This window comes from Ovis aries, chromosome 12 (assembly GCF_016772045.2).
Source record: "Ovis aries strain OAR_USU_Benz2616 breed Rambouillet chromosome 12, ARS-UI_Ramb_v3.0, whole genome shotgun sequence".
NCBI classification, from domain to species: domain Eukaryota; kingdom Metazoa; phylum Chordata; class Mammalia; order Artiodactyla; family Bovidae; genus Ovis; species Ovis aries.
The window spans coordinates 40,984,876-41,007,242 of record NC_056065.1 but is presented as its reverse complement, the minus strand read 5'-3'; the positions used below and the strand labels follow the sequence as shown (position 1 = coordinate 41,007,242).

At 53.9% G+C, this 22,367-nt stretch overlaps 1 protein-coding gene across 1 annotated transcript in view; it reads left to right on the top strand.

Moving 5' to 3' along the window:
- Positions 1-1,598: 1,598 nt before the first annotated feature.
- Positions 1,599-22,367, top strand: part of PLOD1 (procollagen-lysine,2-oxoglutarate 5-dioxygenase 1) — a 29,645-nt gene continuing 8,876 nt past the window's right edge. The window contains exons 1-11 of the mRNA XM_027975631.3: positions 1,599-1,721; positions 10,265-10,356; positions 10,517-10,647; positions 11,665-11,828; positions 12,958-13,070; positions 14,775-14,838; positions 15,788-15,885; positions 17,196-17,297; positions 17,852-17,983; positions 19,894-20,015; positions 21,913-22,017. Coding sequence (XP_027831432.1) covers positions 1,646-1,721; positions 10,265-10,356; positions 10,517-10,647; positions 11,665-11,828; positions 12,958-13,070; positions 14,775-14,838; positions 15,788-15,885; positions 17,196-17,297; positions 17,852-17,983; positions 19,894-20,015; positions 21,913-22,017 — 1,199 coding nt within the window. The 5' untranslated portion in view covers positions 1,599-1,645. The remainder of the gene's footprint in view (positions 1,722-10,264; positions 10,357-10,516; positions 10,648-11,664; positions 11,829-12,957; positions 13,071-14,774; positions 14,839-15,787; positions 15,886-17,195; positions 17,298-17,851; positions 17,984-19,893; positions 20,016-21,912; positions 22,018-22,367) is intronic.

Sequence of the window (22,367 nt, the reverse complement as noted above, 5' to 3'; positions counted from 1 at the left end):
TGAGCCAGTCAACACATGCTCCTTCTCTTCCCCTCTGCTTATCCTTCCATTTCCTCCTCGAAGGAGCTGGAATTTCAGCCTGCATCCTCCTGAATTCAAAAAACATCCGGTGGATCCTGGCATCAAGTCCTGTCCCCAGCTGCAGAAACTCCCCGCCATGGGTCCCAGGTCCTATTTGGCTGGCAGAGGACCTGGTTGGCACACATGCCTCCCTTCACTTGCCTTTCGACCTTGAGCTTGCTGTGGGGGCCCCTGGCCCTCACTTTTATCATCTTTACCATAAGTGAATCTCCGTACAATGAGATGATCTCCCAGTTTCCCAGGGACTGTACCTACTTTCTAAAAGAACATGTGGGATTCCCTGGTAGTCCAGTTGCTAAGACAGAGCTCCCAATGAAGGCGACCAGGTTCGATTCCTGGTTGGGGAACTAGACCCCACAGGCCACAAAGAGAGTGCGCATGCTGAAACTAAAGTGAGTGATTCAGGGATGATCGTTGAAGATCCCATGTGCTGCAGCTAAGACCTGACGTGGTCAAATACATACATACATAAATAAATAATGTGTTGACTTTGTTTGGATTGTACAAATAGTATATATTCATTGTAAAATGATTCTAAAAACAATAAAAAATATAAAAAAGAAAATAAAAACTGCCTGGGAATAACATACACATGTTCCCGCTGCTAACATACACATTTCCTAGAGCTGGAAATTACGACAGTAAACGTTTGGCTGCCATTTTCTTTTAGCATCATATCTGTAAGGATATATTTTTACTGAGTGGGGCCATAGTGTATATACTGCTTTCCCCTCATGACATTCTATCAGTGGTGTATTCCTCATGCTGAAGCAGTCCCACATGCTTGAAGCACTCACTTCTGTGAAAGACCCTAAACAATTTCATTCATTCATTCATTCAACAATGACCTCAGGGACAAGACCATTCTAGGCTTAGAGGTTCCCTTTACCTCCCAGAGACAAACAGGCAGAGTTAAGTGAGCCCTTATTGTGGGTCGGTGATGCGCTTTCTACATGTCCGTCCAGCAGCCAGGAGGGTTCGCAAGGGTGTGGGTGCCTCTGAACACATTCCTGCCGGCCTCGCCTACTCCAGGCTCAGACCCTCACGCCCACTTTCGCTTTGAACAGGACTAATGAAATCTGAAGGGCTGAGATGTACTGAGAGCTTATCACGGAGCTGTTCTAAGTGCCCCGCTGATAACGTCACTAACTCGTGCAAGATCCAATGCATAGCGGCCATCGTAAACCCGACTTTTCAAGCGTGGAAACCGAGGCTTATATTGATCGTTACCATCAAGGCTTGGCGCAGTGTCCTGGGTATAGAAACTGTTGCCTCGCCCCGTCTCGCCTCCTTTTCCCGGTCGGAATGAAGCCCCGGGAGAAGAGAAGGAGCAGGACGGCGGCGGAAGGACCCGGGAGGCGCGGGGACAGGCCTCAGGGAGCTGCCTGGACTCGGAGAGGCAGCGGGTATGGGTTAGTCTGCAGGAAACCCTGCCCCCAGGCCGCGCGGCGCGACACCGCCCCCGGGGCGGGCCCAGTGCGTGGCAGCGGGATCGCCTACCCCATCGCGAAGTTTCCAGCCTGCGAGCGCCACTGGACCGGCCGGACGTTCCCAGACCCCAACCATGCGGCTCCTGCTGCTCCTGGCCGCGCTGGGCTGGCTGCTCCTAGCTGAAACGAAGGGTGACGCCAAGCCGGAGGGTGAGGGCTCCGGGCGGGGGCTGGGGGGTGGTGCGGGAGGAAGGCATTAGGGGCTGGAGCGGGAGGATGGGGGCAGGAGGGCTGGTCTAGGGGCTGCCTCCGTAAGCGGTCTGTAGGGAAGTCGTAGGCTTCGGAGGGTTTTTGGGTTCAGGCTGCTGGTCCTCTGACTCGCTGGTGACTTGGACAAGTCACTTCTTCTCTTAGGGTTGCGGTTCCCACTTTCATGCCCCTGGAGGGGAAGAATGACCGCAGTCCCGTTCAGTACTCGAGGGTCAAATAATAATAGCACTCATAATAATAACAGTAGCTACCACGTATGGAGCACTGGCCACGGCTCAGACGTCAGTTAAGCCGATGCCAAGCTGAAGCCCATCCTTCTATTATTCCCATTTTCCAGCTGGGTAAACTGAGTTGAGTTTACCCAGAGTTTACTCTAGAGTTGAGTCACTTGCCCAAGGTCATTCTGCTTGTGGACTTTGGAACCTGGATTCACACCTAGGACTCACAACCATGCAGTGAGGGGCCCCTGGGCAGGGTCAGGGGTGGAAGGGGTGGCTCAAATGTCAGAACCGTTGGTACTTGCCTCTGTCCTCTGTGGTCTGGTCTGCCCCTGCAAGGTGAGTCTTAACTCTCTTTGGGTTGCACATGAGGAGACTGGGGCCCAGACAGGTGCAGTGACTGCCCAGGGAGGTCCAGCCTTGGAGTGGTAGGTCTCAGATCTGCTGGATTCTGGGTCTCATGCTCCTTCTACATCCCCAAGGCAGATTGGATTTCAAGGTGTCCCACCATCCCAAGTGGGTGCTATGCTCCTCCTCAGCTCTACCTGGACCGCCTGCCCAGTGAGCATCTGAGAGCCCCCAGGAAGACGCTGAAGGCTGTGGAGGCAAGCCCGGCGAAGCAGAGCCAGACTGGCCACAGCCTCCATCATCCCTGTTCTTGGTCCACCCTCTTAGAGAACCTGCGAACACAGGATGGTAGTTTAGCAGACTTGGGCCAGGAGAAGGGGTGGGAACCACCATTTCTTGAATACTTCCTTTGTGTCAGGTTCTACCCAGGGCCGCATGTCTCCCATGGTGAAGCAGTTGCTTCATCTCCATGAAGCTTGGTGTTACTAGCCTGCAAAACAGGAGTGGACATACCTCAGTCCCAGAGCTCGAACAGGGATTCCATGGGTTGAGCCCTGTTGGTGAGGGTTCAGCTCAATGCCCAGGCCATCAAGGCATTTTCTTTCTTGGGCCCAGTGCTACTTTCTGGAGTACCCCGCAGGACAGAAAGACCCATCAAAAAATCCGGTGAGGGCGGTGCTAAGCACAGGGCTGGGCTGGTGGTATGTGCAAAGGGCCTGTGGCCGGGGTCTAATTGTTGGCCTTTTTTCCCCCAGAGTCTCTCTTCCTTCTGCTTCTACTGATGTAGGCTCCCTCCACTTCAGACCATCCCAGGAGGGAAACCCCAACCACCTATGATGAAGCCTGGGGGGGGGGGGTGAGTTGGAGAGACCAAATTGAGGACAAGGCTGCAGGTGCCCCTGATCCCCAGGAGGAGATGAGAGGGGGAAGAGTAGGTGCAAGGCAGCCTCCACAGAGTGTGCAGGATTCTAGGTGTTGCTGAGATAATCCAGGTAAAGCACCTGGTAGATAAGCAGGTCCCCAGACATGTGGCTAATATCAGGCCGCTCTCAAGTGGCTGCCCTGTGCTTCCCTTGCTCCATTCAGACCTTTTTGATAGTGTAAGTAATCATTGGGCCCATTTTGCAGTTGGGAAGACTGAGTTCCCTAAAAGGTTAGACCCCTGGTCTCAGGTTGCCACAGCTGGTTGGAGGTGGCATCACTGACTGCAACTCAGACCTTCTGCTCGTTCCTGCTGACCTCTACCTTTGGCTAGAGGGGTGTCCTTGTCGGGATATGCCGCTTTGAAGAGTCTCTCCAGCTCTCCCAGACCCAGCTGGTTGAGACCCCTCAGTCTGCTGGCTAAGAAGACAGCGGAGGATGGAAGTTTTTTCTCTAGGCCTTGCTCAGGCTGCATACTGGCCTCCTGTCGAGGCCAGCTCCTTCCTTCCCCTGGCTGGGCGGGGACGCCCAGCCCAGCACCAGGTGGCCAGGATGGTGCAGCTGCAGAGGAAAGTTCCATGGGGCAGGCGCATGCACTGGGCCAGATGTCCCTCGGGGGTCCAGCGAGGCCTGAAGTGGGGCCAGGAACTTGCTGTTTTGGGCTTGGGTGGTAGGGTGGAGATTCTCTCAAGAGCTTGTCCACCCTTCGAACACCCAAGGATTCGACACAGGGAGGGAAAGATGGATGGTTCTCACTTTCAAGGTGCTCCCAGTCTGAGGGGGGAAGACACAGAGCTCCTCACCACAGTGGACACCCAATCTGGCAGGGGAGACAGAGCCCTCTGCGCCCTTCTGTGCCTGAGGGAAGAGAAATTGGCCCCTCCTGGGGGAGCCCCCGGACTGATGGGGGGGACCAAAAAAGGCCTTCAATAAAGCAGGATCCAAACAAGCAAATTTGCACAGAGCTGAGGGACCGGGAGAGTCCCCAAAGGCAGCCCTGTCCTTTCTGCCTTTTTTCCCTCTCCTTTCTCCCCAGGCTCACGCCTTTCCCTGCAGGCCTTCATCTGGCCACAGAGAAGGGAGGACCAGCCCGATCCCTGAAGTCGCTGAGATCTGAGGCTCCAGAATTACCAGCTAGGCTTGGGTGGGAGCTTCAAGTCCTGCTGTGGAACAGTGGGAAATGGAGAAGGAGGCAGACCCAGCTGGTTGGTGTGTGTGTGTGTTGGGAGGGGGGAGTCTGAGGAGACCTAAGGGTGTGAGTGGGAGGCCAAACCCCTGGGGAGAGGCAGGATTGGCTCTGGCCCTGGGAATCCCCATCTCCCGGCTCTGCTTCCGTTCCAGCCTCAGGTGGGCGTTGGGGATGGGGGAGGAGTTTTCATTCATTTCCACCTCCCTAGGGAGCAGACCAGGCTTGTCCTGACCACGCCTTGAATCTAAGACACACAGACTGTCTGCCCCCTTGCCTGGGCTGGCATTGCTTGGGGCGAGGAGTTGGCATACCACGGAGCACAGCTGAACTGGCCTGAATCCTCAGCCTTCTCTTGGGATCCCAGAGAGATGTCTGTACTCCTGCAGGCCCCTGGCTCAGTCTTTCTGGTCATTCTTGCTCTCAGAAAAGCAGCTCCCCTCCATCCTGGTCCCCCCAGCACAGCTCCCTCTGTAAGGGGAGGTTCCCTATGACAAAAACTCCTGGGACTCCCCAGCCAAGCTCATTCAATCCTCACAAGAGTCTCTGGAGGAAGGTGTTTTTTTCTTTTTCTGGCTGCACTGTACCACTTGCAAGATCTTAGTTCTGTGACCAGGGATTGAACTTGGACCTTCAGCAGTGAAAGCGAAGAGTTCTAACCATTGCTAGACTGCCAAGGAATTCCCTGATACTATTGTTACTACTCCCATTTTGCAGATAGGAAAACAGAGGCACAGAGAGGCTAAGTTACTCTCCCAGCAATCTGTCTTTCGCAGTTTGCCACTCCGCTCTGCTGTCTGGTTTATCTCTGCTGACCCTGGATCATGGGTCATCATCTCTCCAGGGAAACCACTGCTGGACTTGGAGCAGCAGGTCAAGGGGACCAAGAGCCCTGGATGGCCGGCCTCACGTGGGTCTTGGCCTCAGCCTGTGGCAGCTGGCTAGACCAGACAGCAAGAAGGTGGGCGGGTCCCTGGTGTTCATGGAAGGCGAATCCTCCATGTTGTTACCCTGTGGGCTGCCCAGAGCTCTGGCTGCGTGATGAGTTGGGAAGAGACCTTACCGCGTGACTGGAGCTGGGTGCCCACACTGGGGAGGCCTGAGAGAAGGCTGCTGGAAAGGCTGGATTCAGCTGGCAGCTGGGATTCCCAGCATTCCAGGATCTTGGACAGGGAGGTGAAGGGCATGGACGTGTGGGATTCCAGCTCATTCCTGTCCTGTCCTGTACTTCAAGGTTCTGTGACCTTGGGCAGGTTATGAAGCTTCTCTGTGCCTCAGTTTCTTCACCTATAGAAGGAGAGTAGAAATATCACCTATCACATAGGATGGTTTTTTAAAAAATTATTTAATTGGCTGTGCTGGGTCTTCATGGCTGCCTGTAGGCTTTTCTGTAGTTGTGGCAAGTGGGCTTCTCCTTGCGGTGGCTTCTCTCGTCGTGGAGCACAGGCCCTGGAGTGCAGGCTCAGTAGTTCTCGCGCACAGGCTTAGTTGCCTTGCAGCATGTGAGATCTTCCCAGACCAGGATCAAACCTGTGTCCCCAGCATTGGCAGGAGGATTCTTAACCACTGGACCACCAGAATAGTCCCTGCTTAAGATGTTGATGGTTAAGTTTGATAACAGACGTCACATGCCTCAGGCAGTGCATGGCATCAAGTCAAGGCTCAGCTGGTGCTCGTGCCTACTAGTCACTCCCCACAGGGCTCCGAAGGCCACACTCTGCACATCAGGCCCAAGTCACACTCAGTCCCAGCCTTGGGGAGTGGGTGGGGCACCAAGGAAATAGACACATTGGGCTCACCATGACAAAGGGAGGACGAGCAGGTTTGTACTGGTACTGCACTTGCTGGGCACACTGAGACTTCTCCAGCTGAGGACTGATGGATAAGGGGATGAGATTGAGGAGGGCTTCCTGGAGGTGGTCTGGGGAAGGAGCGAGTTTTGCAGGCAGGACAAAAGAATAGGGTGCCGGTTGGATTCATCAAGGCAGTTTCATGGGGATGTTGAGAGCTGGTGCCAGGGTCCCTTAGGGCAGGAGCCTGCCTTGAGTTCTCTTGCTGTGAACCACCTCCCAAGCCCCTGCACGGGAGCCTAGAGTCAGAGGACCAGGGGATGGGTGGTCCTATCCAGTCAATCCTAAAGGAAATCAACCCTAAATATTCATTGGAAGGACTGATGCTGAGGCTAAAACTCCTATACTTGGCTACCTGATGTGAAGAGCCAACTCATTAGAAAAGACCCTGATGCTGGGAAAGATTGAAGGCAAGAGGAGAAGGGGATGACAGAGGATGAGATGGTTGGATGGCATCACTGATTCAATGGACAAGAGTTTGAGCAAACTCTGGGAAATGGTAAAGGAGAGAGAATCCTGGCATGCTGCAGTCCATGGGGTCACAGAAAGTCGGACATGACTGAGCGACTGAACATCAGCCTCCCAGGCCCTACTTTGGAGCCTAGAGTCAGAAGACCAGGGATGGGTGGGGCCGGAGGTTTCTAAACGTGGCTGACATCAGAAATCACCAGGGAAGTGGAGGAAGAATGCAATCCAGCCTCCTGGCTCCATCTCAGATTGCTGCTCCTGGGACCCAGGAGTGTGGATTTCACAACCTCCTTTGTGATGCTACTATGCAGGCAGGTTTGGGACCTCCTGTACTAGGTGATTGTGGCCAGGAGAGTGGACATTGTGTTGCCCAAGGAATATAGGATTTGTAAGGTCCCCTTGCAAGACCCTGACGAGGAAAACTGAGCAGAGACAGGCTGGGCAGGTGGAAGGGGGCATACGGGGAGGGCCTGGCTGGACCGTCTCTTTAGATGGAGACAGACGCCTGGCCACAATCCAGGCCTGAGCAGGGCATGCAGAGTTAAGAGAGGGGCCTTTAGAGCCAGATGTCTGCGTCCACATCATCGTGCTGCCTTGGGCAGGTTACTGTGTCTGAGTCTTCCCCCGGCCCCGCCTCCTGCCGCCTGACTTCAGGAGCCCTTGCCAGTAGAGAATCCAGCATCTCACATAGATGCACACACTGGCTTTTTCCATCCATGAAATGTGACACTCTTCCTGTCCCCAGCAGTCCCTGCTGTCGACCAGAAGGCCTCAGAGCTGAGGCTTTGGCTCTCCTTGCCTGGGGGCAGAATTAACCATCCAGACAGGAGTTGAGGGGAGTCCTTCCCCTGAGTGTGAGCCACACCCCTCTTCCCTGGACCCCAGGATCAGATGGTGAGGCCTCCCCTCTCCACACCTGCCTAGTGAATCCACCCGTTTCGGCCCCAAGTCTCCAGACCCACCCTCAGTGGATTCTTGCCAATCTTGGCCGGGCTGCCTGGCGCCAACCCCCTGCTCTGGGACCAGCAGCCTGATCCCAGAGCAGGGGGCTCAGCCGGCTTTGCCCCTTTGTTCTTTTAGCCCAGGCTCCTCCTGACTTCTTGGGGAGGTCAGGGTGGGGGGGCCTGACCTACCTGTGCTGGCCTGGCCACTTGGAGTGGCCATAGAAGTGCTAAGTCCTGGAGTCCAGAGAAACAAGACTCACCCAGTGAATCGATGAGTGCCGCAAATGATGGAGGCCTGCCTCTGAGAGCAGGAGAGAGGTCAAGAGAAATCCAAGAAGGCTTCATAGAGGTGGAGGTAGGGAAGAAATGTCACTGGCCCTGAGACCGGGAGGAAGGTTAGAGAAAGGGCAGAGAGAGAAAGCCCTGGCAGGAGGGAGGTGCCCAGCAAGGTGAGGAGCAGGGCCTGCTTGGTGGAGGGAATGAGGATGTCAGAGGCCAGTGGGCAGGGGCCCTGAATGCTAGGGCAAGGCGTTTGCCTCTCAGTGATCAGCACCAAGAATAGCTCTTAGTGTGTGCCAGCATTTCAACAAGGATTTTCCAGGCCTGGAAGTGAAATGGGCTTCCCTGGTGGCTCAGATGGTAAAGAATCCACCTGCAATGCGGGAGACGTGGATTTGATCCCTGGGGTGGAAAGATCCCCTGGAGGAGGGCATGGTAACCCACTCTAGTATTCTTGCTTGGAGAATCCCTATGGACAGTGGGGCCTGGGCTGCAGTCCATGGGGTCGCAAAGAGTCAGACATGACTGAGCGTGTGAAAGTGAAAAAAGTCCTCATGACTGAGCACAGAAAGTGAAAAAAGTGAAAGCGTTGGTTGCGCAGTCATGTCTGACTCTTTGGGTCCCCATGGACTGTGGCCCGCCAGGCTCCTCCGTCCATGAAGAATTCTCCAGTCAAGAATACTGGAGTGGGTAGCCATTCCTTTCTCCAGGGGATCTTTGCAATCCAGGGATTGAACCCAGGTCTCCTGTATTGTAGGTGGATTCTTTACTGTCTGAACCACCGGAGACTGATCTCATTTAATTAGTCTAGCAGCCCAGGGAAGCAGGTACTGTTATTACCCCTGTTTTACAAGGGGAACTGCAGCTCAGAAGGTTAAGGACTTGCCCAGGGTCACACAGTTGGTAAGGAAAAGAGCCAGGAGCCTATCCAAGCCAGCTACAGAGTTGTTTGTTTGTTTGTTTGTTTGTTTTCCCCAACCAGAGATTCAACCTGGGCCTCAGCAGTGAAGGCCCAGACTCGTAACCACTAGTACACCAGGGAACTCCCAGAGCCTTTACTTCCCAGAGAATGCAGTCTCAAAGTATGGTCTGGGAATGGTTTGTCCAGGGCTCCCAGAGATGGCATGTGGGTGTTTCCAGCAGGTGCTGTTGTAGAGAGAAAGTCACCCTGCAGAGTCCAGAGTGGTTCCTTGTTAAAAAGGTAGCATAAGTAAGCTCATTTATATCACTTTTTAGATTCCACATATAAGGAATGCCGTAGAATATTTTTCCTTCTCCATCCGACTTACTTCAGAAAGAGACTCACAGACTTAGAGAAGAACTTATAGTTGCTGGGGGTAAGGATGGGAGGAAGGGATAGGGAGTTTGGTATGGACGTATACCCGCTGCTCTATTTAAAACGGATAGCAAGCAAGGACCCACTGTACAGCACAGGGAACTCTGTTCAGTGTTCTGCGGCAGCCTGGGGGAGAGGAGTCTGGTGGAGAATGGATATGTACGGCTGAGTCCCTTTGCTGTCCATCTGAAACTATCACAACATTGTTAATCAATTATGTGCTCAGTCACGCCTGACTTTTTGTGGCCCCATGGCCTGTAGCTTGCCAGGCTCCTCTGCCCATGGAATTTTCCAGGCAAGAATACTGGAATGGGGTGCCATTTCCTATTCCAGGATAATTGGTTATACTCTAATACAAAATTTTTAGAAGTTTTTTTTTTTTTTTAAAGGTAGCATAGCCACTTGGCCAAAGGCCAGGATTTCAAGTGAATGTCTACTGCAGGCCAGCTCTTCTTGGTTCTCACGGTGTTGGGAGAATCCAAGGCCAAGTGAGGCTCAACACAAAAATGTGTTGAGATCAATCAGCAATGTCTGCCCTGAGTGCAGGCATGGAGAGTGGAGGTTCTTCCCAGGCTGATGTCTGACATTGGCCAGAGAGGTCCTCCTAGTGTTCAACATTCAGAGCGAATCCTTGCCTCTGCCCCTAAATCCAGAGACCCAGTCCCGCAGTGCGAGGTGCAGACACCTCTGCTCTGGGAGCTTCATGCCATGTTGGTCAGTTCCAGATGGACGGAGACCCAGGTCACGTCTCAGCCCTGACATTAACTTGCCGAGTGGTCTTAGGTGTGCCCCTTCCTCTCTGGGCCCTGGGCCCTTGTCTGTGATGGGTTGATGTGAAGATACATCCTGTGGGATTTGACACATCCCTTTAGGCAAAGTTACCCACTCCTGACGTCACCTCTCTTCATCCTCTGTTCCCTTCTCTGTCCCTAGACAACCTTTTGGTCCTCACCGTGGCCACGAAGGAGACCGAGGGGTTCCGACGCTTTAAGCGCTCAGCTCAGTTCTTCAACTACAAGATCCAGGTAAGGGGCTCCCTGGGTGGGGGCAGAGACAGCCAAGGGGAGGTGCTGGACAGGTAGAAGTCAAGATGCTCTGTCTGTCAGATGCCCAGGTGGGGCTGGAAATTGAGCTGGCCAAGTTTCTCTTTAGCAAAAGCCCATGTTAAGGGGCCTGTCTCTGCAGGCGCTGGGGCTGGGGGAGGACTGGCCTGGGGAGGCGATGTCAGCAGGCGGAGGGCTGAAGGTCCGGTTGCTGAAGAAAGCCCTGGAGAAGCACGCCGACAAGGAGAACCTGGTCATTCTCTTCACAGACAGGTAGGCAGCTGAGAGGTAGAAGAATATTCTAGAATGAGGCCCTGCCGGGACATCAGGGATGAGGTGGGGATTGCTGTAGCTAGGATTGCCTACAGTTCTAAGGGGTCTATGCGCCCCAGAAAAGACCCATTTCCACTCTTGGTGAAAAGATGGGTGGGGGGACCTGCCCAGGTATGGTGAGCTATGCTTCTTTTAATGCATATAATTTATATATTTGTTTTTGGTTGCACTGGGTCTTCATTGTTGTTTGCAGGCTTTTCTCTAGTTGTGGTGAGCCAGGGCTGCTCCCTAGTTGCATTTCACGGGGCTTCTCATTACGGTGGCTTCTCTTGTTGCTGAGCATGGGCTCTAGGGCTCTCGGGCTTCAGTAGTTGTGGTGTACGGGGCTCAGTGTTCTCTTTGGGCTCAGGAGTTTCGGCTCCTGGGCTCTAGAGCACAGGCTCAATCGTTGTGGCACGTGGACTTAGTTGCTCTGCGGCATGTGGGATCTTCCCGGACCAGGGATTGAACCTGTGTCTCCTGCATTAGCAGGTGGATTCCTTCCCACTGAGCCACCAGGGAAGCCCACTGAGCTGTGCTTTGAGTGTGAAATGGTCACAGATTATGGGGACCATGTCTCTGCCCAGGGAGGGGGTGGAAACTTGATGGGCAGGGTCAAAGGTAACAGAGCTGATCTATTTACTAGATGTGGCCCAGGGCAGGCGTGAGAGGAGCAAAGTGTTAGACACTCAGTCGTGTTCGACTCTTTGCAACCCCGTGGCCTGTAGCCCACCAGGCTCCTCTGTCCATGGGATTTTCCAGGCAAAGATCCTGGAGTGGGTAGCCATTCCCTTCTCCAGGGGATCTTCCTGACCCAGGGATCGAACCTGGGACTCCTGCACTGCAGGCAGATTCTTTACCATCTGAGCCACCAGGGAAGCCTGGGCTGCTCCTGCCTGTGCCCTCCTGAGCCCCTGCTCCCCCACCAACCCTGTCTCCTCCCCACCCTGCTTCATCTTCTCCCGGCTCTGGCCGCAGCTACGATGTGGTGTTTGCCTCGGGGCCCCGAGAGCTCCTGAAGAAGTTCCGGCAGGCCAGGAGCCAGGTGGTTTTCTCGGCCGAGGAGCTCATCTACCCGGACCGCAGGCTGGAGGCCAAGTATCCGGTGGTGTCCGATGGCAAGAGGTTCCTGGGCTCTGGAGGTGAGGACCCCGGGTGCGCGGTATGTGGCAGATGGGGCAGGCTCCAGAGAGGTCCATCCACTGCCTTGGGGAGGACCCCTTGGCTCGACATCCCACACGGCTATCACAAGCTGCTGAATGCAGTGTGTCCTCGGAAGAACTCCTGAGTTTTTAACCTTTAAATCAGCTCCACTGCAGTCTTGCTTATCTCATTCAATAGCCCCCCTGATCTGCACAGGACAAAACAGGGAGTCACCCCCAATTCCTCCCTCCCCTCCCCCACCTTACCTTCAGCGGGTCACACCACTCCCACTCCGAGAGATCTCTGGAGTCTGCCCTCTCATGTCCACACCCCTGGCCACCGCCTCTCTGGGCTGCTGGCATGGGCAGTAGTCTCCTGACTGCTCTGCCAGCCTCTAGCCTCTCCCCTTCCAGCCCATTCTCAGCACAGATGCGAGTCCACACATATTGCTCAGTGACTTCCCCTTGCACGGAGAAAAAAACCCATATTTTATTCTGGATTCCCCTGTCCAGCCACAGAGGGGGGATCCGCGCCAGCAACCTTGTTTCCCTATTGGCTGAGATAGTTAGCGCAGCCCAGATGGCCTGGCCCTGGCCCGGGGGTAGAGGTGTCCTCGGGGGCAGGGCCCTTTCCTGGCTGCACACCTTCTTTCTGTCTTCCCCTCCCACCAGTCTGCACAGTAGCTAAGGAGCTATGTGGGTTTTCCCCTCTATCCCCTCCTGCACTGTGTGACCTCGGCTCAGCCTCTGCCCCTCTCTGGGTCAAGTTTCCTGGATAACTGTCAAAAAGGGGCTCCAAACCTATGCCCCACCAGCCCTGTACTCCTGGGCTTCAGTCTAACTCATTCATTCCCCACCTGTGCGCTGCCCAGGACCTGAGCTGGTGCAGCTTAATGGACAACAGTGATTTTTCTCTCTGGGCTCAGTGGGAACTTGTCACCAAGTGGCATTAACAGATAGGCTGTTTGCAGCCTATAGACAGTACCTCTCCTCAATCCAGGAGGGCTTCTGAGAGGAGGCAGGGCTTATGAATAAAGAAGTGAAAGGTGGGTGAGAGGGAAGGCTGGGAGGAGGCCCCTGACTCAGAGGCCAGAAGCTGAGTGTCTGTCTATATGTCCCCCACCCCCAGGCTTCATTGGTTATGCCCCCAACCTCAGCAAACTGGTGGCAGAGTGGGAAGGCCAGGACAGCGACAGCGACCAGCTCTTTTACACCAAGATCTTCTTGGACCCAGAGAAGAGGGTAAGTGGCAGTGGGTAGTGCTGCGAGATCTTGACACTGGATCCCCCAGACTGGGCTGCACTGGGAGCAGCCCCTGCCCCCCAGACCTGACCCCCTGGCTTGGGCATTGACACCCCACTTACCTATTCTTCAATTCACCCATTTATTCAGCGGGTATTTTTTAAAAAATTTATAGTATTTACTTTTTTATTTTTGGTTGTCCTGAGTCTTTGTTGCTGGACCAGCTTTTCTCTAGTTGCAGAGAATGGGGGCCAATCTCCACTTATGGTGCTCAGGCTTCTCCATGCAGTGGCTTTTCTTCTTGCAGAGTCTGGGCTCAAGGGCACTCAGGCTTCAGTAGTTGCGGCAAGTGGGCTCAGTGGTTGCAGCTCCCGGGCTCTAGAGCACAGGCTCGACAGTTGTGGTGCACTGGCTTACTTGCCCCGCGGCATGTGGGATCTTCCTGGATCAGGGATCTAACCTGTGCCTCCTGCATTGGTAGGCAGATTCTTAACCACTGAGCTAGCAGGGAAGCCCCAGCAGATATTTACTGAGTTGTGTGTGAGACACTGTCAGATGTAGGTAATGAACAAGGCAGTTGGCGTTTCTGCCCTCCTGAACCTTCAAACCGGGGAGAGGAGGAATTTACAGCCTCATGTCAGGTGGTGAGGATGGTTATGAAAGGAACTGACCGCCTGAGCTGCCCCTGGCCCACCCAACTTGGAGGAGTTCTAAGGGACTGATGAGATCTTGACTGGACCTGGGCCCCACAAGCCAGGCTTCTGAGCCTGTCTCAAGGCAGGGATCCTTGAGGGGAGTGGAGGTGGTAGAACTGAGCAGGTGTAGCCCCTAAGCCAGCCAGTGTCCTCTGGGCAGAAAGTTAGGGAACTCTTGGGGTGAGGGTCAGTATTCCTGGATTCTGCCCTGCACACCCCCTCAACCCCTGTTTATGCTGTGTTGTGTGACAAAGGGTAGGTCACTTTCCCTCTCTGGGCCTCGATTTTTATCATCCATGAAGTAATGAGGTGATGCAGTTGGACTTGTGCGGTGGAAACTATGAACTTGACCTGTTGGCTCAGTCTTTCCTTCTCCTTCCCCTCTGCCTCCAGTGACATTGCTCATAGAAGCCTGTGGTCTAAATCCATAGGGCTGCTCTCTGTGGGATGAAGGCTGAGCCTAGAGTGTCACTTGGCCTGACCTAGGGCTCCTTGAGACATAGTCGCATCTGCAAGAGGTAGCGTTATGTAGTGAACATGGACCTCAGGGCCAGGCTGCCCGTTGACCTTGAGCAAGTTATCCAACCTCTCTCTGCCTTGTTTTTAAATCTGTGAAATGCAATGATGGTGATACTTTCCCACAAGGATGTGCTGTGGATTAAATGAGTGTGCATGTAATACTCAAATTAGTGATTGGCACACAGTTAAGTGCTAAACCAGCATCTGTTATCACAACGGCTGTTGTTGAACCAGATGTCCCCTTAGATTCCTTCCAGTTCAGAGAGCCCCTAGTTCTCTGTGAATAAAGGTGCTAGAGCAGTAAATCCCAGGGGCTTGGCCACTGACCGGCCTTCCCAGGGCTCCCAGCTGCCCTGCTGTGACAGGGCAAAGTGGATGGAGGGAGAGGAAGTGGCAGAAGTGGGAGGGCTGGCTCCCCACACTGGGTGATGGAGCCCTGTCCACTGCCACGGCTTGTTCCTGGTGTAGTCCAATGCCCTCTTTCCTACAGGAGCAGATCAATATCACCCTGGACCACCGTTGCCGAATCTTCCAGAATTTGGATGGAGCCTTGGGTGAGCAGCCCCGACAGGGTGGGGGATCCTGAGAGGAGTGGTAAGGAGATGAGGATTCCAGCCAAGGAGGTTCCTCTCAGCTGTTGTGCTGGGGTTTTGCCTATCTCATCCCCAGGTCCCCAGAGACCACCTGGATGTTCTCTGGGGGCAGAGCTGTGTCTCTTTGGGGATGAAGAAAGGAGGGCCAGGAGGTCAGTCCAGAGAGCCCGCGGGACACCAGGGTTCAGACTGGGAGGAGCTGGGTGATACACTCAGTGGGTACCCCATCCCTGCCCTGTGTCCCTGGTCCTTCAAGGGGAGCCTACATCACCTCCTTCCCCTGCTCTCCCACCTCCCAATTGAAGACTTCCTGAGCTGGGGGCAGGGAGTTGATAGATGACATAGGAAGCAGAGAGGCCATTTGACCCTTGAAACCACAAATGCTCGTGGCCTGGTCCCAAGTCAGTGGCTGGTGATGACGTTGCTTAGCCACTATTTTGCTGGATGATCTCAGGCAAGACACATACACACACCCTTGGGCATCTGTTTTCCCACCCTTAGAAAAGAGAAATTGGACCAGATCATTGACTGGTGATTTAATGGGGTAAATGGACCCCTTTGAGAGTCTGAGGAGAGCTCTGGGTCCCATCCAAGTGATGTGCAGAGACATCACACCCTTTGGTCTGTGGGTTCTGGGAGTTCATGAGCCTGGGTTAAGAAACTGGGTCCAGACCGCTTCTTGGGTGGGTCAGGGGCTTGCACAGAGGGGCTCCCCTCACATGATCACTCACCACAAAAGGCCTCCCTGCCAAGCGTCTTCTCAGGCCTCCGGGAAAAGGCCCGTCTGCATTTTATAACTGTCAGACAGAGCAGTCCTACCTGCTGTCTTATGTGCAGACTGTCTGGGTCAGAGCCCAGAACTTGGCCTCTGGCCCTGATGCTGGACAGGTCTCTGTTTTCTGACCCACAGATGAGGTCGTGCTCAAGTTTGAAATGGGCCAAGTGAGAGCAAGGAACCTGGCCTACGACACCCTCCCGGTCCTGATTCATGGCAACGGGCCCACCAAGGTAGGGAGGGGCCCCAGCCCCAGGAGAGAGTTGTGGGGGGAGAGATCCAGAATCCGGGGTTGTGCTCTCACTGTGACCCCAAAGCTTCCCCTTGGGTTTGGGGCCGCCTACCTGGGACATGCTCACTGCCTCTGTCCTCACATCTGAGTTCAGGATGGTGCTGCCTCTCTGTACCGGGATGGTCAGTGATGCCCTGTCTGTCTCTGCTGGACCACAGAGGAGGCACTGTCCCCATCCAGGCCCAGGCGGGGCTGCCTTGAGTCATCTGTACTCTGCCACCCCAGGGCAGACTTGTTCCTACATTCAACAAACATTGCATGTTTGCACCAGGGCGTGAGGCCTCGCCAGCCCTGAACAGGACAGAATGTTCCCTGTTCTCCCAGAGCTGCAGGAGGGGCAGGGGTGCAGGCCAGCCTCCCCTGGCCCTTGAGGGACAGGCCCCTGGATCACAACTGGTTTCTAGGAGTGTGGTCCTCAACCACTCCTTCAGAATCAGGTGGACGGGAGGGGAACGGGAGTGTGTTTAAATGCAGATTTCCTGATGCCACCCAAGTGCACGTGTGCACAGTTGCTCAGTTGTGTCCCACTCACTGTGGCCCCATGGGCTGTACCCTGCCAGGCTCCTCTGTCCATGGGATTTTCCAGGAAAGAATACCGGAGTGGGTTGCAATGCCCTCCTCCAGGGGATCTTCCCAACCCCCAGGGATTGAACCCACGTCTCTTGTGTCTCCTGCATTGGCAGGTGGACTCTTTACCACTAGCTCCACCCACACAAGAACTGCAATTTTGAAATGTCTGCGGGAGGTGGGGGGTGGGGGCCAGGAATCTGCATTTTACACGCTCCCAGGAGGTCCACAGGGCTTTCCAGGTGGCACTAGTGGTAAAGAACCCGTCTGCCAACGCAGAAGACGTAAGAGACGCGGCAGGTTCAGTCCCTGGGTTGGGACAGTCCCCTGGAGGCAGGGCATGGCAACCCACTCCAGTATTGTTGCCTGGAGAATCCCATGGACAGAGGAGCCTGGCAGGCTACAGTCCATGGGGTTGCAGAGTCGGACACGACTGAAGCGACTTAGCGCACACAGGCGGTCACAGATGAAGCAGCACCAGAGTCTGTGTCCTCCCTCCGCCCCTCTCAGAGCAGCTTTGGTCATCTCCAAGGGCAGATATACTCTCCAAGACCCGCCCCCAACAAAGCCACATTCCTGCCCTCTTTGGGATGGCAGAGGGCTGGCGTGCAGGTCCCCCTCCTTGGTGGTGGCTGGGGCAGAGGGGCTGGTCTGGTTTCACTCATATCCCTCATCTCCTGACAGCTGCAGCTGAACTACTTGGGCAACTACATCCCGCGCTTCTGGACCTTCGAGACGGGGTGCGCCGTATGTGACGAGGGCCTGCGCAGCCTCAAGGGCATTGGGGTGAGGCTGCTGGGCCTCGGGGCTCTGTACTTGGGGTGGGGGATGAGGAGGGGTTCTGGAAGAGACTCTTGCATCTCTGGTGGGCCGTAAAGTGGTCACCTCCCTCCTCGTCCTCACCCAGGCACCTCCTCCTGGAAGCCTTCTCAGATTGCACATGGCTCTGGCTTCCTGGGAAGCCTAAGCTCTGGTTTCTTCTGCCTGGTCCTTCAGGCGCCCTTGTAGCCCTCTCCCCATCCCATGAACCTTACTCCTCATTCATGGCCCATCTCAGACCTCATGCCAGCCAGGCTCTCTGACAGTGTGCCGTCAACCCGTCCTGGCTAGAGTCTGGACTCACACTGCACCTGTCCCCTGCAAGGACAGCCTCCTGCTGCATCCCTGCTGGTCCCGTCCCCTGCCCCCTGCACACCCTGCTCGGAGCTCCTGCCCAGGCCCCTTTCCTGCTAAGTCCTGCAGAGCCTCTGACTGCTAGTCCCTCTGGCCATCCTCAGGGCTCAGCAGCCGCTCCATGGCTGGACATGGTTGGACTCTTGTGCCGCCCTCTCTCCCTGCAGGATGAAGCTCTGCCCACCGTCCTGGTTGGCGTGTTCATCGAACAGCCCACCCCGTTCCTGTCCCTGTTCTTCCAGCGGCTCCTGCGCCTCCACTACCCCCGAAAACGGTTGAGGCTTTTCATTCACAACCACGTGAGTAGCAGGCTCTCGGTGGGCTCACCATGTGGTTTGGGTCAAGGGTCCACCCTTGCAAGACACCCTGAGACCTCTGAGGAAGTGATCAAGCCAGGGTTATCTGAGCCAGATGGAAGTGGGCAGTAGGCTGTATTCCCAATCACTGGGTTGATTCTGGAGTCAGACTGGCTGGATTTGAACACCATTATCGCTGCTTATATTAGCTGTGTGACCTTGAGCATCTTATTCAACCTCTCTGGGCTTCAGTTTTCTCATCTATTAGGTCTATTCAGTTAGGGATACTATTAGTGCTGGCCGCATAGGATTGCTACAAGGGTTAAACAAGTTGACCTCTGAAGCATGAAGACAAGCACCTGATGAAGAGGAAGCACATAGTAGGTGCTCTTAGCGGACGTCATTATCATTATTTCCCTTCCTGCTCCAGTCAGTCTTTCATTCCTCCCCTCTTTTTTTTTGGCCAAGCTGCAGGACATGTGGGATCTTAGTTCCCCAACCAGGGATCAAACCTGTGTCCCATGCAGTGGAAGTGCTGAGTCTTAACCACTGGATCACCAGGGGAGTCCCAGTCTTTCCTGATTTGATCTGGTGATAGTTAAATTGGCTTTCATTCCTTGAGTATAATGCATTCTGAGGAGTCAAGGAGCACCTGAAGGCCTGCTACTTTGTGAATCCAGGCCTGGAATAAGTATTCTGAGCTCCCTTCCTTGCCAGCCTCTCCATTCCAGCAGGATAACGTCCCACATCTCAGCTTTGGCTGAGAGAAGCCAGACATGCTCTTAAGTCCTGCCTGCTGTCAAGGCTCTTTGTCTTCCATAGAGTCTTAGCTGTCCTCACTATGGTCACCCTCTTCCGAGACCTCTCGGCCCTGACTGTCTGCACCCCACCTCCAGGGACCTATGGGCCCCGACTTAGCTCAGTTTGTCTGTCTCACAAACATTCAGCTGTCCTTCCTAAAAACAGGAGGAGGATGTAGACCCTGCCCTTGGGAGGCTCCCAGCTTCCCTGGAGTCATCAAACCTTACACGCATAAATTGTGACTTTGTGTAGAAAAAGAGAATTGTCCCAGATGGTCTTTAAGGACCTACTGTGTGCTCTTGTCTGACTTGTCAACTCCTTGCAGTGACCCCATGGGGAGACAGGATTGCCCTCTCATTTTACAAGGGAGGAAACTGAAGCTGAGACAGGTGAAGTGACTTGTCCAAGGTCATGCAGCTCACTGGAGCAGATCCAGGCTTCGCTCCGAACCCTGGGTTTGTTTTTAAACACCCTGCTCTTCCTTTTTCCCCATGCAAGGGGCTCCAGGTATAAACTTTTTCCAAGTGCCGTTTGAACATTACCTGGAGTGTTTTATAGCAAAGCAGAACCCTGGGCCATACCTTCGACCAGAAGAACTGGTCATCATTGACTGGATGTGGGGCCTGGGGGGTAAGGGGCGTGTCCTGGTGACAGGCTTTAAAGAGGCCTGTAGAAGTGACTTAGCAGCAGCAGACCTAGTCTAGTCAGGGGAGGATGTCAGAGGCTGGCTTCCCAGGTGGCACTAGTGGTAAAGAACCCGCCTGCCAATGCAGGAGACATAAGAAATGTGGGTTCGATCTCCGGTTCGAGAGTATCGAGGAAATGGCAGCCCACTCCAGTATTCTTGCTTGGAGAATCCTGTGGGTAGAGGAGCTTGGTGGGTCACAAAGAGTCGGACACGACTGGAGTGCTTAGCATGCACACACAGTCAGAGGTTGGCCAGGAAGGGCACTCCAGGTAGAAGGTCTGATGATGGCAGAGTTCCAGGGAGCAAGTTCCAGCAGGTGGCTGGGGATGTGCCAGCAATGAGAGGGAGCAGCCTGGGGCAGCAGAAGACGCTGTGGTCCCAGGGGGTGGAGCTTCATCCTCAGCCTCCATCCCTTTGCCCCCAGGAGCAGCACCACAAGGCTCAGGTGGAGCAGTTCCTGGCAGAGCATGGCGACGAGTACCAGTCTGTGAAACTGGTGGGCCCCGAGGTGCGGATGGCCAGCGCAGACGCCAGGAACATGGGCGCGTGAGTTGAGGGTTGTGGTGGAGGGGCCGTGTTATCAGGAGCCCCAGGCGGGCAGACAGAGGTTCAGAAGGCTATGTGGTCTCCAGCAAGTCCTGCCCCTCCGTTGACCTCGATGTTCTCATCTCTCAAATGGGGAAATCATTGAGTCAACCTCAGTTCTCCTGGGGAGGGCTGAGCACTGACATTTGAGTTCGGGAAGCAAAGGAGAGACAGAGGAAGGACTGGAGGGCCAGAGGAGATAAATGCTGACAATTGGAGAAACAGCCTGTGATTTTTTTCCTTTATCATGGAAATAAACAAGTTTAATTTGTGTGAACTATAAAAGTGTTAGAAAGTGCAGATCTGAGATTGGCAAACTCCTTATAAAGGCCCAGCTAGTAAATCTATGTAAATTGGCTTTGAGGGCTCTGCCGTGACCACTCAGCCCAGCTATTAGAGCATGAATGAGCGTGCCTGTGCTCCAATAACATTGTCTTTATCAACACTGAAATTTGAAGTTCATATGATTTTCACATGACTTCTTTTGATTTTTGTTTTCCCCACCCGTTTAGAAATGTGAAACTGTTCTTACAAATTTGTGATTGCCACGGGGTGGGAGAGGGGTGGACTGGGAGTTTGGGATTACCAGATGCAAACTGTTATATAGAGAATGGAAAAACAAGGTCCTACTGTGTAGCACAGGGAACTATATTCAATATCCTGTGATAAACCATGATGGAAAAGAATATGAAAAAAATGTATATATATATATGTACAACTGAATCACTTGGCTGTATAGCAGAAATTAGCATTGTGAATCAACTATACGTCAATAAAGTAAAATTGAAAAAAGTTCTTGGGGATTCTCTTAGTAGTCCAGTGGTTAAAACTCCATGCTTCCACTGCAGAGGGGCATGAGTTCGATCCCTGGTCAGGGAACTAAGATCCCGCATGACACTTAGAACAGTCAAAAAAAGAGAAAAGGGTCAAAACCCCAGGCAGTGAGCTAGATTTGCACTGTGCTCCGTAGTTTGCTGAGCCTGGCGCCAGTAAACAAAAAGAACATAGATTTTTAAGAAAATTTTAACTATTATTGATTTACAATATTGTGCTAGTTTCAGGTGTACAACTTCGGATTCTTTTCTATTAAAGGTTATTACAAGGTACTGAATGTCATTATCTTTCTGGCATCTGGCACCCAGTGCCCTGAAAACCTTGGCACTGGGGAGAGCAGGCCTACAGGCAGGTTCCTACATGGCTCGGTGCTATGGTGTTATTATTTACTGTGCTGGACAGTAAATCCTTGTTGTTTATTTTTTGTATATTATTGTGTATCTGTTAATCCCATACTCCTAATTTATCTCTCCCCTTCCCCCTTTTCCACTTTAGTAACTGTATGTTTATTTTCTATGTCTGTGAGTCTATTTCTGTCTTGTAAATATGTTGGTTTGCATTATTTTTTTAGATTCCACATACAAGTGATATCATATGATATTTGTCTTTCTCTGTCTGATTTTACTAAGTGTGAGATTTTTAAAGCTTTTGGTGTAGGTTGCCAGACTGTCCTCTGGAAAGGCAGAGCCAGTTTACCCATAGCACTGAGTAGCGTAGGGGCCTGTCTGTGGCCTGCTCTCCCCAGTGCCCAGGTTTTCAGGGCACTGGGTGCCAGATGCCAGGTTCTGGGCCTTGTCTTGACAGCTTTGTAGTCCAGGGGTTGGGTCTCAGAGTCAGGAGGCACCTCGAGGCGGCTGGTGCCAGTCTGCAGCAGGGCTGACCTGAGCTCCCTAAAGACCCTTGGCTGGTACCTGGTGATGAAAGATGTGGGCAGCGGCGGGGACTGCAGGTGCAGGGATCCTGGGCGGTGGGGAGGCTGGCACCAGCACCCTGACCCCGATGACCCTGTGTTCCCTCCCCACAGGGACTTGTGCCGGCAGGACCGTGGCTGCACTTACTACTTCAGTGTGGATGCCGACGTGGCCCTGACCGAGCCCAGAACCCTGCGGCTGCTGATCGAGCAGAACAAGTGAGGCTGTGGGTTGGCCGCGTCTGGCTGGCAGGCAGGCCCGCAGAGCCAGGGCTCACGATGGCCCTGGACCCGAGTCTGGGCTTGGGGTGGGGGCCTCTCCCCTGCCTGTCTCCTCCTCCACATTGGCCTCACCTGTGACCCTGGGCTTTTCCCAGCCTGGCTGTCTTGTCTTTATACACACACACATATTATTACTTTATTTTTAACTGTTCTGGGTCTTCGTTGGTGCACATGGGCTTTCTCTAGTTGCGGCGAGTGAGGGCCACTCTTTCTGCAGTGCACAGGCTTCTCATTGCAGTGGCTTCTCTTGTTGCAAAGCACAGGCTCTAGGCGCATGGGCTTCAGTA